General features: G+C 43.2%; 3 protein-coding genes and 1 long non-coding RNA gene across 7 annotated transcripts in view; 1 reads left to right on the top strand and 3 right to left on the bottom strand.

Moving 5' to 3' along the window:
• Window positions 1-465: 465 nt before the first annotated feature.
• LOC135345114 (uncharacterized) lies at window positions 466-4,598 on the bottom strand. Of its 3 annotated transcripts, XR_010397640.1 has the most exons (11): window positions 4,384-4,598; window positions 4,078-4,290; window positions 3,766-3,978; window positions 3,124-3,668; window positions 2,818-3,030; window positions 2,506-2,718; window positions 1,859-2,408; window positions 1,552-1,764; window positions 1,214-1,466; window positions 855-1,041; window positions 466-662 (listed from the first exon to the last, which is right to left on the bottom strand). XR_010397640.1 is itself a non-coding variant. In XM_064542468.1 (5 exons), exons 1-5 carry the CDS (start codon window positions 2,025-2,027, stop codon window positions 597-599), a joined length of 888 nt encoding a protein of 295 aa, XP_064398538.1. In that variant the 5' UTR covers window positions 2,028-2,076; the 3' UTR covers window positions 466-596. The 3 variants fall into 3 exon arrangements, 1 of the variants encoding a protein (XP_064398538.1); XR_010397641.1 differs by lacking the exons at window positions 3,766-3,978; window positions 4,078-4,290; window positions 4,384-4,598 and having other exon boundaries at window positions 3,124-3,360; XM_064542468.1 differs by lacking the exons at window positions 2,506-2,718; window positions 2,818-3,030; window positions 3,124-3,668; ... (1 more) ...; window positions 4,078-4,290; window positions 4,384-4,598 and having other exon boundaries at window positions 1,859-2,076.
• Window positions 4,599-5,339: 741 nt separating this feature from the next.
• On the bottom strand, window positions 5,340-11,711 carry LOC135345119 (protein Skeletor, isoforms B/C-like). Of its 2 annotated transcripts, XM_064542472.1 has the most exons (9): window positions 11,093-11,711; window positions 10,599-10,724; window positions 8,064-8,142; window positions 7,795-7,960; window positions 6,385-6,423; window positions 6,110-6,151; window positions 6,019-6,039; window positions 5,669-5,881; window positions 5,340-5,571 (listed from the first exon to the last, which is right to left on the bottom strand). In XM_064542472.1, exons 1-8 carry the CDS (start codon window positions 11,148-11,150, stop codon window positions 5,864-5,866), a joined length of 549 nt encoding a protein of 182 aa, XP_064398542.1. In that variant the 5' UTR covers window positions 11,151-11,711; the 3' UTR covers window positions 5,340-5,571; window positions 5,669-5,863. The 2 variants fall into 2 exon arrangements, with proteins under 2 accessions (XP_064398542.1, XP_064398543.1); XM_064542473.1 differs by lacking the exons at window positions 5,340-5,571; window positions 5,669-5,881; window positions 6,019-6,039; window positions 6,110-6,151 and adding an exon at window positions 6,164-6,235 and having other exon boundaries at window positions 11,093-11,710.
• On the top strand, window positions 7,873-9,942 carry LOC135345123 (uncharacterized). The gene is made up of 3 exons (XR_010397642.1): window positions 7,873-7,994; window positions 8,053-9,565; window positions 9,617-9,942. It is a non-coding gene; the product is annotated as an uncharacterized LOC135345123 (long non-coding RNA).
• Window positions 11,712-11,961: 250 nt separating the features above from the next.
• Window positions 11,962-16,050, bottom strand: part of LOC135345103 (RNA polymerase II subunit A C-terminal domain phosphatase-like) — a 5,244-nt gene continuing 1,155 nt past the window's right edge. The window contains exons 3-7 of the mRNA XM_064542455.1: window positions 15,708-15,794; window positions 15,280-15,373; window positions 14,840-14,968; window positions 14,015-14,256; window positions 11,962-13,829 (exon numbers count right to left, since the gene is read on the bottom strand). Coding sequence (XP_064398525.1) covers window positions 12,041-13,829; window positions 14,015-14,256; window positions 14,840-14,968; window positions 15,280-15,373; window positions 15,708-15,794 — 2,341 coding nt within the window. The 3' untranslated portion in view covers window positions 11,962-12,040. The remainder of the gene's footprint in view (window positions 13,830-14,014; window positions 14,257-14,839; window positions 14,969-15,279; window positions 15,374-15,707; window positions 15,795-16,050) is intronic.

Genomic DNA, 16,050 nt, shown 5'->3' with positions numbered 1-16,050 from the left:
ATATCCGGGTCAAAGTTCAATAGCACATCACAAACAAAGCTAACCCTAGTCTCATGAATCAGCCGCACCTCACAGTCTCTCCAAAAGAAGGGCAGCTGATTCATGAGACAGGCTATAGCATGCGGTACAATACAGGGGGGGGGGGGGGGGGGGGACAACTCCAGGTATCCCTCGTGAAGCTGAAACCTGCTAATAACTATATAACCAAGAGTTCTATAACCTAGATCAAACTGTGCAGGAATCAGACTTTTGGCAGCTATAAATGTCTCAGTGCTTGTTTAGGTAACACACAACAGTGGAACTTTTAAGAAAGGAATGTGGGCTTCAAAAATTAGCTTCCTGCAACACGCGGATGTCATACCTCCTCTGGTGACTTTACGAACTACGTACCCTGTTGCTGCTACTAATGACCTTCTGTGTGCTGTTAAATGTTAAATAGCTAACACCTTTATACATGATTGAGAATGTTTTGGCAAAATAGCACTGTTCGACATTAATTGTATATTATGTACTCAAAGAGCGAATTCTCAGTTCTCTTTCTAATATAACCATATAAATTGTTTCTTATAGTCTGTCAGAGTGACAATGCCAGTTCATTAACATGGAGGTATGTGACAGCGAAAGTCCTCCTCCTTCCTTAGAGAAGACTGACTAGGCCATGGCTGCATGTGTGGGGAGGGAGGTTGTGTGTGCACACTTGTGATGTGTGTGTGTGTTTATACATTAATGTAGTTAGCTAATGTAAGTAGCTATATAGTACAATGTCATATTACAGTACAAAAACTAATCTTAGGAGCCTCTCGCTTTATTGCCGTTTTAGAGAGACGTCATTTCTACTGCATGTATTATCTTACCTGTCCATAAGCAGCAAAATGTGCTCTTCTGGTGCAAGTTGCCCATCTTTTAGTACATTTATTATTGACACTGTTTTCATTACATGTCCCACAGTTGCCTGGCAATGGCTGATTTTGGGACGAGAAGTAACAATTACGACAGTAAGTAAATGGACACTCCTCTTCATCACATTGGGAATCCTCTGCACTGCATGTGGCGGAATTGAGAGAGGCATTATTATTAATGTATCGAAATGTTTCTAATGTATGCACATAATATACTATACATGTATACACTATAGCAATAAAACTGAATGTCAAATATTTCCACAAGGGACACAAATCAAAGGGGTGAGGATGGTAAGGCTATAGCTTCTCACTCAATAATGCATGGGCTTCTCCTGGTTTCCCTAGCGCTACAGACGTGCATGTCACAGCGTGGGAAAAAACAACAGCTTTTTAGAGATGGACACGGCCCCTCATTGCAATCACGGTCCCGGCGAAGAATACAGTAGGTTCCTGTAGTACACCCGCCATTGAACAGGTCACATGCTGGCTCACAGTACGCCTCATTGGTTGGCTCGTACACTTGGCACCTGTAGCCCCTTTGGCATCTAAATGTACTGCAAGGATCTGTAAGATAAATGCATGTGAGGATCGAGTACCTATAGCTGAGATAATAAAAATATGAAGGCAAATAGTAGCTCTATTAGATTACCTGCAGGAGAGCACTGCACAGTAGTGGGACAAGGTCCATTAGAAGGGCAAAGTTGATCCACAAGAGAACAGACCTCGTCCTCAGCACATCCACCATTCTCCAACTCACAGGATGGGAAGCAGAAAGGAAACATGGTTATAGATGAATTTGTACCTACACCTGGAATCATCTCACAAGTAGTGTAAGAAGGGCAGTTCAACTGATCGCAGGGACCTGGACAGGAGGTACGAATACACTCTCAATGTCAGACACGGTAAGTGGTGGAGACACTTTTATATGAGCTCTAGCTCCATTAACAATTGATTACCTGCAGGAGAGCACTGCACAGTAGTTGGACAAGGTCCATTAGAAGGGCAAAGTTGTTCCACAAGAGAACAGATCTCGTCCTCAGCACATCCACCATTCTCCAGCTCACAGGACGGGAGGCAGAAAGGAAACATGGATATAGATAAATTTGTACCTACACCTGGAATCATCTCACAAGTAGTGTAAGAAGGACAATTCAACTGATCGCAGGGACCTAGACAGAGGTACGAATACACTCTCAATGTCAGACACTATTATATATATACAATTAAGGTGAGGGTGCATGGGGACACACTCTTATAGGAGCTCTTACACTAACTCTATTAACAAGCGATTACCTGCAGGAGAGCACTGCACAGTAGTTGGACAAGGTCCATTAGAAGGGCAAAGTTGTTCCACAAGAGAACAGACCTCGTCCTCAGCACATCCACCATTCTCCAACTCACAGGACGGGAGGCAGAAAGGAAACATGGATATAGATGAATTTGTACCTACACCTGGAATCATCTCACAAGTAGTGTAAGAAGGGCAGTTCAACTGATCACAGGGACCTGGACAGAGGTACGAATACACTCTCAATGTCAGACACGGTAAGTGGTGGAGACACTCTTATAATTATGAACTCTAGCTCCATTAACAATTGATTACCTGCAGGAGAGCACTGCACAGTAGTTGGACAAGGCCCATTAGAAGGGCAAAGTTGTTCCACAAGAGAACAGATCTCGTCCTCAGCACATCCACCATTCTCCAACTCACAGGACGGGAGGCAGAAGGGAAACATGGATATAGATGAATTTGTACCTACACCTGGAATCATCTCACAAGTAGTGTAAGAAGGACAGTTCAACTGATCGCAGGGACCTGGACAGAGGTACGAATACACTCTCAATGTCAGACATGGTAAGTGGTGGAGACACTCTTATAATTATGAGCTCTATAGCTCCATTAACAATTGATTACCTGCAGGAGAGCACTGCACAGTAGTTGGACAAGGTCCATTAGAAGGGCAAAGTTGTTCCATAAGAGAACAGATCTCGTCTTCAGCACATCCACCATTCTCCAGCTCACAGGACAGAAGGCAGAAAGGAAACATGGATATAGATGAATTTGTACCTACACCTGGAATCATCTCACAAGTAGTGTAAGAAGGGCAGTTCAACTGATCGCAGGGACCTGGACAGAGGTACGAATACACTCTCAATGTCAGACACGGTAAGTGGTGGAGACACTCTTATATGAGCTCTAGCTCCATTAACAATTGATTACCTGCAGGAGAGCACTGCACAGTAGTTGGACAAGGTCCATTAGAAGGGCAAAGTTGCTCCACAAGAGAACAGATCTCGTCCTCAGCACATCCACCATTCTCCAGCTCACAGGACGGGAGGCAGAAAGGAAACATGGACATAGATGAATTTGTACCTACACCTGGAATCATCTCACAAGTAGTGTAAGAAGGACAGTTCAACTGATCGCAGGGACCTGGACAGAGGTACGAATACACTCTCAATGTCAGACACTATATATACAATTAAGGTGAGGGTGCATGGGGACACACTCTTATAGGAGCTTTTACACTAACTCTATTAACAAGCGATTACCTGCAGGAGAGCACTGCACAGTAGTTGGACAAGGTCCATTAGAAGGGCAAAGTTGTTCCACAAGAGAACAGACCTCGTCCTCAGCACATCCACCATTCTCCAACTCACAGGACGGGAGGCAGAAAGGAAACATGGATATAGATGAATTTGTACCTACACCTGGAATCATCTCACAAGTAGTGTAAGAAGGGCAGTTCAACTGATCACAGGGACCTGGACAGAGGTACGAATACACTCTCAATGTCAGACATGGTAAGTGGTGGAGACACTCTTATAATTATGAACTCTAGCTCCATTAACAATTGATTACCTGCAGGAGAGCACTGCACAGTAGTTGGACAAGGCCCATTAGAAGGGCAAAGTTGTTGCACAAGAGAACAGACCTCGTCCTCAGCACATCCACCATTCTCCAACTCACAGGACGGGAGGCAAAAGGGAAACATGGATATAGATGAATTTGTACCTACACCTGGAATCATCTCACAAGTAGTGTAAGAAGGACAGTTCAACTGATCGCAGGGACCTGGACAGAGGTACGAATACACTCTCAATGTCAGACATGGTAAGTGGTGGAGACACTCTTATAATTATGAGCTCTATAGCTCCATTAACAATTGATTACCTGCAGGAGAGCACTGCACAGTAGTTGGACAAGGTCCATTAGAAGGGCAAAGTTGTTCCATAAGAGAACAGATCTCGTCTTCAGCACATCCACCATTCTCCAGCTCACAGGACAGAAGGCAGAAAGGAAACATGGATATAGATGAATTTGTACCTACACCTGGAATCATCTCACAAGTAGTGTAAGAAGGGCAGTTCAACTGATCGCAGGGACCTGGACAGAGGTACGAATACACTCTCAATGTCAGACACGGTAAGTGGTGGAGACACTCTTATATGAGCTCTAGCTCCATTAACAATTGATTACCTGCAGGAGAGCACTGCACAGTAGTTGGACAAGGTCCATTAGAAGGGCAAAGTTGTTCCACAAGAGAACAGATCTCGTCCTCAGCACATCCACCATTCTCCAGCTCACAGGACGGGAGGCAGAAAGGAAACATGGACATAGATGAATTTGTACCTACACCTGGAATCATCTCACAAGTAGTGTAAGAAGGACAGTTCAACTGATCGCAGGGACCTGGACAGAGGTACGAATACACTCTCAATGTCAGACACTATATATACAATTAAGGTGAGGGTGCATGGGGGACACACTCTTATAGGAGCTCTTACACTAACTCTATTAACAAGCGATTACCTGCAGGAGAGCACTGCACAGTAGTTGGACAAGGTCCATTAGAAGGGCAAAGTTGTTCCACAAGAGAACAGACCTCGTCCTCAGCACATCCACCATTCTCCAACTCACAGGACGGGAGGCAGAAAGGAAACATGGATATAGATGAATTTGTACCTACACCTGGAATCATCTCACAAGTAGTGTAAGAAGGGCAGTTCAACTGATCACAGGGACCTGGACAGAGGTACGAATACACTCTCAATGTCAGACACGGTAAGTGGTGGAGACACTCTTATAATTATGAACTCTAGCTCCATTAACAATTGATTACCTGCAGGAGAGCACTGCACAGTAGTTGGACAAGGTCCATTAGAAGGGCAAAGTTGTTCCACAAGAGAACAGATCTCGTCCTCAGCACATCCACCATTCTCCAGCTCACAGGACGGGAGGCAGAAAGGAAACATGGACATAGATGAATTTGTACCTACACCTGGAATCATCTCACAAGTAGTGTAAGAGGGACAGTTCAACTGATCGCAGGGACCTGGACAGAGGTACGAATACACTCTCAATGTCAGACACTATATATACAATTAAGGTGAGGGTGCATGGGGACACACTCTTATAGGAGCTTTTACACTAACTCTATTAACAAGCGATTACCTGCAGGAGAGCACTGCACAGTAGTTGGACAAGGTCCATTAGAAGGGCAAAGTTGTTCCACAAGAGAACAGACCTCGTCCTCAGCACATCCACCATTCTCCAACTCACAGGACGGGAGGCAGAAAGGAAACATGGATATAGATGAATTTGTACCTACACCTGGAATCATCTCACAAGTAGTGTAAGAAGGGCAGTTCAACTGATCACAGGGACCTGGACAGAGGTACGAATACACTCTCAATGTCAGACACGGTAAGTGGTGGAGACACTCTTATAATTATAAACTCTAGCTCCATTAACAATTGATTACCTGCAGGAGAGCACTGCACAGTAGTTTGACAAGGCCCATTAGAAGGGCAAAGTTGTTCCACAAGAGAACAGATCTCGTCTTCAGCACATCCACCATTCTCCAGCTCACAGGACGGAAGGCAGAAAGGAAACATGGATATAGATGAATTTGTACCTACACCTGGAATCATCTCACAAGTAGTGTAAGAAGGGCAGTTCAACTGATCGCAGGGACCTGGACAGGAGGTACGATTACCCTCTCAATGTCAGACACTATATATACAAGGTGAGGGTGCATAGGGACACACTCTTATATAGTTTATTAAAGCTATATACATGTATATAATTATGTGATCAATGTGCATATCTCACCTTCAGTAGTGACAGCTTCTTCTGAATGAGTTACGGGGGGAAGCAATTATGAAACATATCATTATGCACATGGCTATGAGTGTCAACTAACCTTTAGTAGTAGTCTCAACTGATGGCTTATCAGTGGAAGGAACTGGGGGAAGAAGGGCAATAATGGTAAGTTAGCTTAGCTTACCACAATACTACTGAACCGCTGGGGGTCTAACCAACCTCTTCCCTGTAATGGAGAGACCACATATCAGTAAGTGAATGTTAGTGTATGCATGCAGATTGTACGTATATGTTAAAATGATCGACTCAGCATTTTATTTGTGCACCGTGACTATGATTATAATTATACGTAGTATATACTAAACGCAGTCCTACCTTGATGAGACATTCTTCATCGGGTCCTGCACGCTCCTCCTGTGAAAATACACAAAATAGTACTGTGTATATAATTATGATCTCAGTATACTGTTTATCAACTACAAACATACCTACAATTGCTTTAAGTATAGAATACCGTATAGCGAGATTTCGTATGGTGGACATTTTTGTATAATTATTACGTATTGTAGAGCATCACATGCAATTAAAACTAAGAAGAAATTATTCTACCTAGTACGTTCGACGTAACTATCCTGAGCTGTACAAATACTTAATTGGGTAGCAGTTCATACGAAAATTTGCGCCAACGAAAATTACCCTATATGGCCTCCCAGTTATAGATGTAAGGCAGGGTGGGTGTACCATCTGGTGTATATAACAGCCATAAAAATGTTTGGATGGATCATTATAAGGGCCATCTATATGGCCTCCCAGTTATAGATGTAAGGCAGGGTGGGTGTACCATCTGGTGTATATAACAGCCATAAAAATGTTTGGATGGATCATTATAAGGGCCATCTAAGGGCAGTCTGGAGCCTGCGTGGGTATATGCCAGATGGCCAGATGGCCCATACAGGTTGGTGGTTTGCATAAATTACACAACTCAAAGGTGCATGTCTTTGATCTCTGGTGCTGCCCTTTGCAGCTCGCTTGGGATTTTGGTAAATTGTACTTGAGATAAGTGCAACTGAGTAAACCACTTCAGTAGGTCTTATGTAAACTGTAACACTATAATTATAACCTCAAGTCAGATTACCATTTGCCTCAAACTTGCCACAAAGCACAGTACAAAATTATCGTGTTACAGCCATCACTGCATGGCTCAGGACACAGGTTGGTTGCATCAGGAGCATACTCCTGCCTGGTTGCATGCATAGCAACATTGTATGGTGGTTTTGTGGTATTTTGCTAGGTCTATCCATAGATATAATACTAGATCTATGGTCTATCACAGCGCTGCATGTGCATGTAGATGAATATAGTATAGTAGCTATAAAAATAGGCACTCACTATACAGCGCGTTCTATGGTAAACCACAAGTTAAGTGGCTCTAAACTGCATTCAAGTGTAGTCAATTACATGCATTGTGCAACTGAAGCAAACGTGCATGCATGGTTAGAATTTCTGATGATTATGCCTATATTATAGCCATATATGGTCATGTCACATAATTAAACCCTATACAAGTGAGTGTGCCGTGACTTCAATTCCATGCATTGTGCAACTGAAGCGAATGTGCATGCATGGTTAGAATTTCTGATGATTGTGCCTATATTATAGCCATATATGGTCATGTCAAATATTAACCCTATACAAGTGAGTGTGCCGTGACTTCACATGCAGTCACAACCACTTCAAAAGAGTACAACAGCTGTACTGGTTACACAACTTGCATGCAGGACTCACAAATAAAATGTCATGATTAAGCGTGATGGATGAAAAGTATGTTCCAAACGGTCGACACCAAATGGTCAGCTCCCCAATGTCACACGCATCTGTGCCCTCGGGCAAATCAATCACCAACTGCTCTCTACTATAGCGACGTCCTCTCACAAAGCTACCATCAGCAGGGCTGTGCAGATAACACAAAAGTCATACGAAGGAAGGTAATTTTTAAGGGATCAATTGTGGCACTCAAAGAATGTATATATACATTGTATATAGGTGCTTCTTACTTTCCACCCGGCACAGGAATGACGATCCCTTGACCGTGCACAGCCTGCTGGCCAGGCTTGAAGTAGTAAAGAAAGGTGTCTGTATATAGAGGTCAAATAAATGCATGCATGATATTTCACTTTGGACTTTATTTATACATAGCCATTTGTAATACTTGCATTTGCAAAAGTAAAACTGTTTATGTTGGCACAGGTTTATGAGGCACAGCTGCCATATGCACTGGTCAATTTCCATGCAATTAACATGTCAAGCTGCTTAGCAAAATAGCATATGGTCAGCCAGTGCGGGTGTGCTCAATCTTCCATGTAACGTGTTAAAAGTTGCCAGATCAGGAGATACGGCCATGTATGCATGCTGCAACGCCAAGTGCACTGTAAAATACTGTGTATGAAAATTCTTGTCCAAATTACCGATAATAATGTCCAACCAATAATGGCCTATATACCGTATAGCGGGTATTATTTCGAGGGTATAAATTTTCGCGGAAATGCCTTTAGAAAGGTTTTCACAGATTTAATTTTCGTGGAATAGCAGCCTTTTTACAGCATGCATGCATGCATGCGATATTAAATTCGCGATTATAAATGTTCGCGGTACATGTATATACCCTCAAAATATACACGCTATACGGTAGCTAAAAGTATTTTGTGCACTGCATGCAAGCTCAATTCTCATTATAAAACCGTATACAAAACAAAACACAGTGTTGCAAAAATACAACATTTTTCATTTTTATTTTAAACACAATAATACTTCCATATATATATACACACAACTCGCAGTGGACTATTAGTGCTATAATTATATACATCCAAGGCATGATCTTTGCTATGCATTCTGATCCATGCTCTGATCTTTGCTATGATCTTTGTTATGATCGTTGTTATGCATGCATCATGCATGATCTTTGCTTAGCCTCGATCCCAGGCCGAGTTTTTGCTTTTATAACGGTTAGGCGAACAACTAGGCCTGGTACTAGTTGTCTGCGCATGCGTCAGTCGTTCGTCAGATTCTGACGAATGGATATTCTCGTTCACTTTCGTGACAACTATCGTGTACTAGAAGTCAGTTCCCGTTTTATCATTATTGGAATCAATTGGAATGGCTCTTAGTTGAAGCTTCTCTCTTCTCTGAAGCTTAGAAAACATTATTCTGAAGACTGAACAACAAGGGAAGAGGTATAGAAGCTTTGTCAAGCTTGTTAAGGTCAGATATTTTTGTGTGGGCCCTATATGCTATCAAGTCTTGTTCATGTTTGGCAAGATCTAGGTAGACTATAGTTTCATCATTAATATGGTGGATCAAGTAAAGAGTGTGAGCTAGAGAACTTGGTGCTGCCATCCTCAGCTTGTCGACAATGACACTATAACCTGTTTAATACGAGAAATTTAATATGTATAGATCTACACGTACTTCTCTGTACAGGAGCAATGGCTAATATCCAGCTATCCCAACAGTGCTCCTCTTGGCTATACTAACGGACGAGACTGGACAGTTTGAGGTAAGGGTTTAACCGTCTTTGGTTTCTTTTAATATTGTCCTATACTCACAGGACTGGAGTATGCATGACCTGCTCGTTCGAGCGTTGCTGGGTACCTCAGAGGCATCAAGAGAATCTACGTTTTCTTAAGCAAAATTTAACTGAGTTACGAGTTGGGGCCTAGAATCAGAGAAGTCCAGCAGCCTGCTAAATATTTTTGAAATGTAATTTGAAGGCATTTAATCATCCTAAAGTTGCCCTGGGTCACTGTAATCGTGCTGCAGCACAACTGGCAACTCCCCAGGCCCTTGTGAAGCAGCTCCCTATGTGCATCTTTTGTGTACTCACTCCGTGCATTTTCTGTGTACAAATTTCGATTTATTAAATAATTATTTTTGCTGACCACAAATACAATGAAAATTTGACGCATGCGCAGACAACTAGTACCAGGCCTAGTTGTTCGCCTAACCGTTATAAATATAAAAGCGAAAACTCGGCCTGGGATCGAGGTTAGATCTTTGCTATGATCTTTTGTTATGATCTTTTGTTATGATCTTTGCATTGCTATACATCCTGTCCATGCTCTGAGAATTATGCTGGCATAATAGGCATATTTATTAGAATAATAGGCAGGTTTCACACAAATACAGGTCAGTACGAGTCATAGTATAAACATTTGGAAGTGCTGGTGGTTAATTATCTCCTTGCAATTCTATTATAGTAGATAGAGTCACATGGCAATTATTTATAGTTTGATGTTACTTGTGTGACGACATGGGTCCTATGTTGTGCTTTGGAGGAATAATGTGGGAATAATAGGCTATTTGAAAAGAATAATAGGCTGTTTACTTGAGCATAAAAGAGTAGCATAATAGGTAATATCTTGAGCATAATCTACCAACCCCTAATCATGCTCTGATCTTTGCTATGATCTTTGTTATGCATGCATCTGATCTTTGCTATGATCTTTGTTATGCATGCATCTGATCTTTGCTATGATCTTTGATATGCATGCATCTGATCTTTGCTATGGGGATTCATGCAGCCCACATACCTACTCCGAGTCCATCATAGGAGAAGTTCTCAATGACAAGTGTTTTTGTATCCCTTAGATACAGCTGCCCTTCTATGCCGTGTTGGAAGTTGGGGAGTGTACCAATCAGTATGTCCTTGACCTGACCTGCATCGATACATTGAATACACAATAGGTGTACAACATGTATGTGATGTACATATAAAGAGTCAATTTTCCACAGTCAGTCAATATTAGTGTGACATTCTCAATACCGTATTACTAGAACGTTTTGCGAGCATCAAACATTTGCAAATTTTGCGAGGGTTGATCAATTCGCATCAATAAAACCCGCAAAACCTAAATTATTACTAGTAAATACACACGATCCTTGCCAGAACACAATAGTTATAGATCGCAAAAGATCAAATTTTCTGCTGATTTGGTTCATTTGCAAAGGTTTTTCACCCGCATAATACGGTATAGCAATATTGTATTAGCTATAGGCCTAGTATATAGCTAATCCTTTCACTCACCATTAGTAGCCTTGAAGGAAAAGGCAAGCAGGACGGTGACAAACACACTCCAATACATGCTGCACTCTATCACTCTATTGCATGCATAAGGTTGTAAAGAATGGATCTGTGAATGGATGCATCTCTTCTTATACTACTCGATTCCAGGCCGCTCTTCCTAGAAGAGATGCGCCATCTATTACCCAGAAAGTGGGTAATTCGGATACCATTGTACTTGCTCAGTAAAACAATGACGTCACAAAGAACGGAAGTGGATTGAAGAAAGTGGAAAGAAGTGTGATTGTGAAGGTTTCTAGCCCGTGTGATAGCATTCTAATAGCTACCCTTAGCCTACTATGTTAACAAAGGACTCACAGCCTGCAACAGTGTGAATAACAATCCTCTGAACGGAGGGGAAGGCTGACAATAGCCTATATGGATAGGCCACCCCCATCTGACACTAACTTAACCTTGGTGAAAGTCGACTCTATCAGAAAGAAATTGCTGCTGTAACCAATACAGCTCTGTCTCTAGCTAGCTAGCTATATAGCTCTGTGTCTGACTTTATGAAGAGTATTCTTTGTCTGTATATGTTATTCAGGATATAATTCGGGTAAAATTCAGTTTAATGGGAAACATTACGGGAATATTATCCAATAATTTTGCGGATGCGCGAACAGTCAGTAGCAGGCCTTGTGAAGGAGGCTACTTATACTATAGCCTCGATTCCAGGCCGCTCTTCCTAATTGTTTAGGCCTTGTGAAGGAGGCTACTTGTACTACTGCCACGTACACCCACGCATTCACTTAGACGGAGACCACGCCTAATTCCCCGGAGGTAGAAAGGCGACTATTTTCCGAAAAAGTTTACCTATGTTCCGATTGATAGCCGCGGATTATAAACAACAAACAAAACAGACATTGCACAATAACAGCACAACAACGAATAATAATTATGCATTGCATAAAATCATGTTCCTAACAGTTTAGCTAGTTCGTCCCCACTGTCTCCATCGCTGCTCTCACTCACATCCACTGATTCATCGAGTAGTCCCAGAGAATGGGGGCTGTTATCAGACGAGCTGGACACATCGTCGTGTTTTCGTTTACGACCATTCTCTCCAATCAGACTACTCCCGGCGGACTTGTCATACGATAGCGAGACATCCTCGTCCATAGCTTCCACCAACCTCGAGACATCACCTTCGTTAGAGCTGGATCCACTGGACACGTCTATCTCAGCATCCACCTCAGCATTCATCCTCTCTAGCTCCTCGTCAGATACAGAGCCTATGGACAATTGCCTCTCAGGAATTCTACTTTTTTGAGACGTTTTCTCGGCAAGTGCCAGGTCTTGGTCGAATACATCATCTTCACAACGAGTATGAGTACTGTCTTTCAAATCAGTTCGGTGTCCTGGAGTGGTTATTTTGGGAGATTTTATGAGTGGTTTGATATGGATCTGTTCCTGGTCTTCGAGTTGAATGGGGAAGCCCCTTTCATCAACTAACTTCCACTGCTCAGCACAGCTCCACAACCACTTGGGGCTCACAATCTTAATACCGGAGATTCTCCTAGCCTCACGTAACTTGGAGGTACCTGGTCTCCCGACTATAACGTGTGTGGTGGCTTGTATGGCTTTGCGTGGGTTGGAGCTAGTCAGCCCGTATACAAATCGATCGTGAATGGATGCTCCAAATGCCCTCGCCGTGTTCCATTCAGGAGACTTCTCCACTGGCAGGTTGGTTGGAATCACTCCAGTGAACAGGATCTTCGTGCCTTTTAGAACAGAACGACGTATTTCAGGAATAATTTGCTTCAAGTCCGGAGTAGCGAGGTTATGGGATTGCTGACTCGTTGCTTTGAACTCAGAGTAGAACATTTTATGAACTCGCTTCAGGGTCTCCGTCAAATCAAGGAGAAAGTGATCTGGGTCTTCAATATTTCGAGCTTTGCCTTTAATAGGGGGTGTTTCCGTAGGTATTAGTACTGCTTGGCTATCAACCTCTGTGTCCATTGCATCACTCTCGGATAAATCCATTTTGGGATCGATTTCGATGCTTCCAGCTGTAACTTTAACGTCGGCTTTCTTGTCCTTTATCAGTTCAAAGGTCGGCGTGGCGATTTGAACATCGGCTTTCTTGTCCTTTATCAGGTCAAAGGTCGATGTGGTGATTTGAACGTCGACTTTCTTGTCCTTTATCAGGTCAAAGGTCGGCGTGGTGATGAGAGGCTCAGCTGTAGTGGGGAGTTGCAGGGCTTCGGCTGAAATTAGCTCATTGTTTGAAGGCTCTGTTGGACTGTTCTCTAGAGCATCAAACACAGTATCGTCCACACTGCTACTGCTACTACTGCTCGTGTCGTCACGATCACTATCTGAGTTGCTCGAAGAACTGGAGTCAACTTTTTCGGATTGGACCGCCGGGTCTATGGTGGACTGAGAGGGACCTTCAACTTTTTGTACAGGTATGTGTTTGGTAGGAGACAGTTGAATAGGGGAGGCATTCTTGGAGGGGCTGGTGAGGTTCGAATCGGTATTTGTGTTTGTTGATGTGTGAGGGTGTGTAACATGTGATGCTGTGGAGGGGGTGTTCTTTGTGTGAGGGCGTGAAGGGTGTGACCCTGGTGGGGCGTTGATGTCGGACGTTCCAGCAAAAAAGACGTACGGCTTAACGTGAATGAGGTTAGGACAGTTCCTCCAAACATCTTCTCGATCGTCGATAATGGCAACCATTGCATCGCCACACGGGAACACAGACCTGTGTGGGTGGTAAAAGGTATTGGTAAAAGGTATATCTAATTATCAGTGGCTTAGTGCACAAGCTACAGAAATATTTAAAAATGCAGCACCTCTATTGGAATCACAACAAAACAATAGTAACTGTTGAACTACATGTATAACCCTCTCCTCATCCACACACACACACCCTACCCCTACACGTACTTGAGTCTAAGAGCTTTGGAGTGAGGATCAAAGCAGTCGTCTCTCGAGATGATCCTCCCGTGGAACAGCTTCTTGTCTGGGTCCAGAATATGAGTCACACTGGCAGCATACAGTTTGGTCCCCATGGTGAACACGTGCGTCTCGTAGTACTTGGACACGGTGAGTAGGAACTGGCGAGCGTGAGGACGCAGACGACAATGGTAGAGCATCGAGTGACCAGGGAGCCTAAACCCGTACACATCCTGTACAGGGAGGAGGGGGGGGAGGGATATTGTTATACTGGATAGTTTTCCCTAGCAAAACATTGTTACAGTGGCACTAGCAACCTAAGCTAATCTAGTCACTTGCTAGGTGTTTCAGATAACCTGGGGCAACAGTCTGACTTTTACACACAGGTTCAGGGTACATTCAGCAAACAGGTATACCGTACTGTATTACTAACATGTAGGATGTTGCGAGCATCAAACATAAACGAATTTTGTGTGCGTTGATCGCTTCGTAAAAATATAATCGCAAAAACCTTGTACTGTATGACATCACGATCCTTGCCAGATCGTAAAAGTTAAATAGCAAATTGTCAAAATTTCTGCTCATTTGGCTCGGTCATTCACAAAAGGTTTTTCACTCGCAAAACATTCTAGTAATATGGTACATGTAGCTATGTCTAAACAGTACCATAAGAAACAAATGCAGTTATGTACTGTACATACAATCATCATCTTAACGAGAGAGGGGGGTTTGAAAGCTCTTAATATTGGCTTAGAATCTTCTCGAGATTAGGAGCTATGAGTGTAACTACAGCTGTCTAGGAGAGGAGGTACTTACGGGTAGTCCAGGCTCAACGTTGGGGTCCACTGATGTGTGTATGAGTGTCTGGTCCAGGTCTATGATCAGGGCAAGTTTCCGACTGGAGAGTAGCCGCAGCTTGTCTTTGTTACCAAGCAACTCTGCCTCCTTGTGTGTGTGTGTGTGTGTGTGTGTGTGTGTGGGGGGGGGGGGTATCACATATACATTCTAGGGAGCGAAGATATAAATAAAGTAAGCCTGTGAAGGAGGCTAGCCGTTTTCTCACTCTTGTAGAGGTACACCAAATACCTAAACGTTCGTCAATAAGTGATGAGGATAAAATGTAGTAGCATGTGTTTTTATCATACAGTAGTGGGGGGACATAAATTTGGTCTAGAGCGTGAAAGTTCAATGAGGCAAGATATGCATTCTGTAGCTCCTAGGGAGTTCAATTGTACTATGGTTAGAGATGACCTCACCTCTCTGCTGATCTGTATCTCTGGTATGCCGTGCACCATACTGATCCTGTCAGAGGTGGGGCCACCTGGTCGCACCGGTGGACCACTCTTACCTCTGCAAACACAACAGTATTAAAATACTCAGTACGTACATGCACATAAACATGAAGGTGATCGAGAGTAGCAATAACAACATGATGGCCTACATATGTAAACATGTAGATATATAGTGGACCCGTGGGCAGACCAACAGTGGCTGTAATGAAGAGGTGGGATGCTAACACAGGCCCAAACACATGCTATGGAGAGACTTTGAGGCCCATTAACCTGGCTGTATTATAGAGGGTGGCCTGCTAACACAAGTCCAAACAAATGAATTATTATGACTTGCCTTAATTAACTGTAATGTCTAGGTATCCACGCATGCATTGTAATGCTACTTTGCTCACTTGCGTAGGTTGAGTCCACAGTCAGTACAAAGGTCATAGACTACCACACTGTGCTCACACCTCATCTCTACACTCACCACATGGGACCTACACATGTATGGGGGGGCACAGTTACACACATGTATGGGGGGGGCACAGTTACACACATGTATAGGGGGGGGCACAATTACACACATGTATAGGGGGGGCACAATTACACACATGTATAGGGGGGGGCACAATTACACACATGTATGGGGGAGGGGGGGCACAGTTACACACATGTATAGGGGGGGGCACAATTACACACATGTATGGGGGAGGGGGGGCACAGTTACACACATGTATAGGGGGGGGCACAATT

The sequence above is a fragment of the Halichondria panicea genome, chromosome 12 (assembly GCF_963675165.1).
Source record: "Halichondria panicea chromosome 12, odHalPani1.1, whole genome shotgun sequence".
Lineage (NCBI taxonomy): Eukaryota > Metazoa > Porifera > Demospongiae > Suberitida > Halichondriidae > Halichondria > Halichondria panicea.
Note: the sequence above shows the minus strand (reverse complement) of the source record. Positions and strands in the feature narration are given on the sequence as shown.

Bases quoted from the DNA above. Each gene is read 5' to 3' on its own strand.
- LOC135345114 (XM_064542468.1), bottom strand. From the start codon at position 2,027: ATGATTCCAGGTGTAGGTACAAATTTATCTATATCCATGTTTCCTTTC. The intron at 1,765-1,858 runs GTAATCAATTGT...CCTCCTGTCCAG, and splicing joins TGTGCAGTGCTCTCCTGCAG to GTCCCTGCGATCAGTTGAAC. The intron at 1,042-1,213 runs GTGAGAAGCTAT...CGCCACATGCAG, and splicing joins AGAAGCCCATGCATTATTGA to TGCAGAGGATTCCCAATGTG.
- LOC135345119 (XM_064542472.1), bottom strand. From the start codon at position 11,150: ATGTATTGGAGTGTGTTTGTCACCGTCCTGCTTGCCTTTTCCTTCAAG. The intron at 8,143-10,598 runs GTATGTGGGCTG...CTCTATATACAG, and splicing joins CTATGATGGACTCGGAGTAG to ACACCTTTCTTTACTACTTC. The intron at 6,040-6,109 runs GTTAGTTGACAC...TAACTCATTCAG, and splicing joins AGTTGAGACTACTACTAAAG to AAGAAGCTGTCACTACTGAA.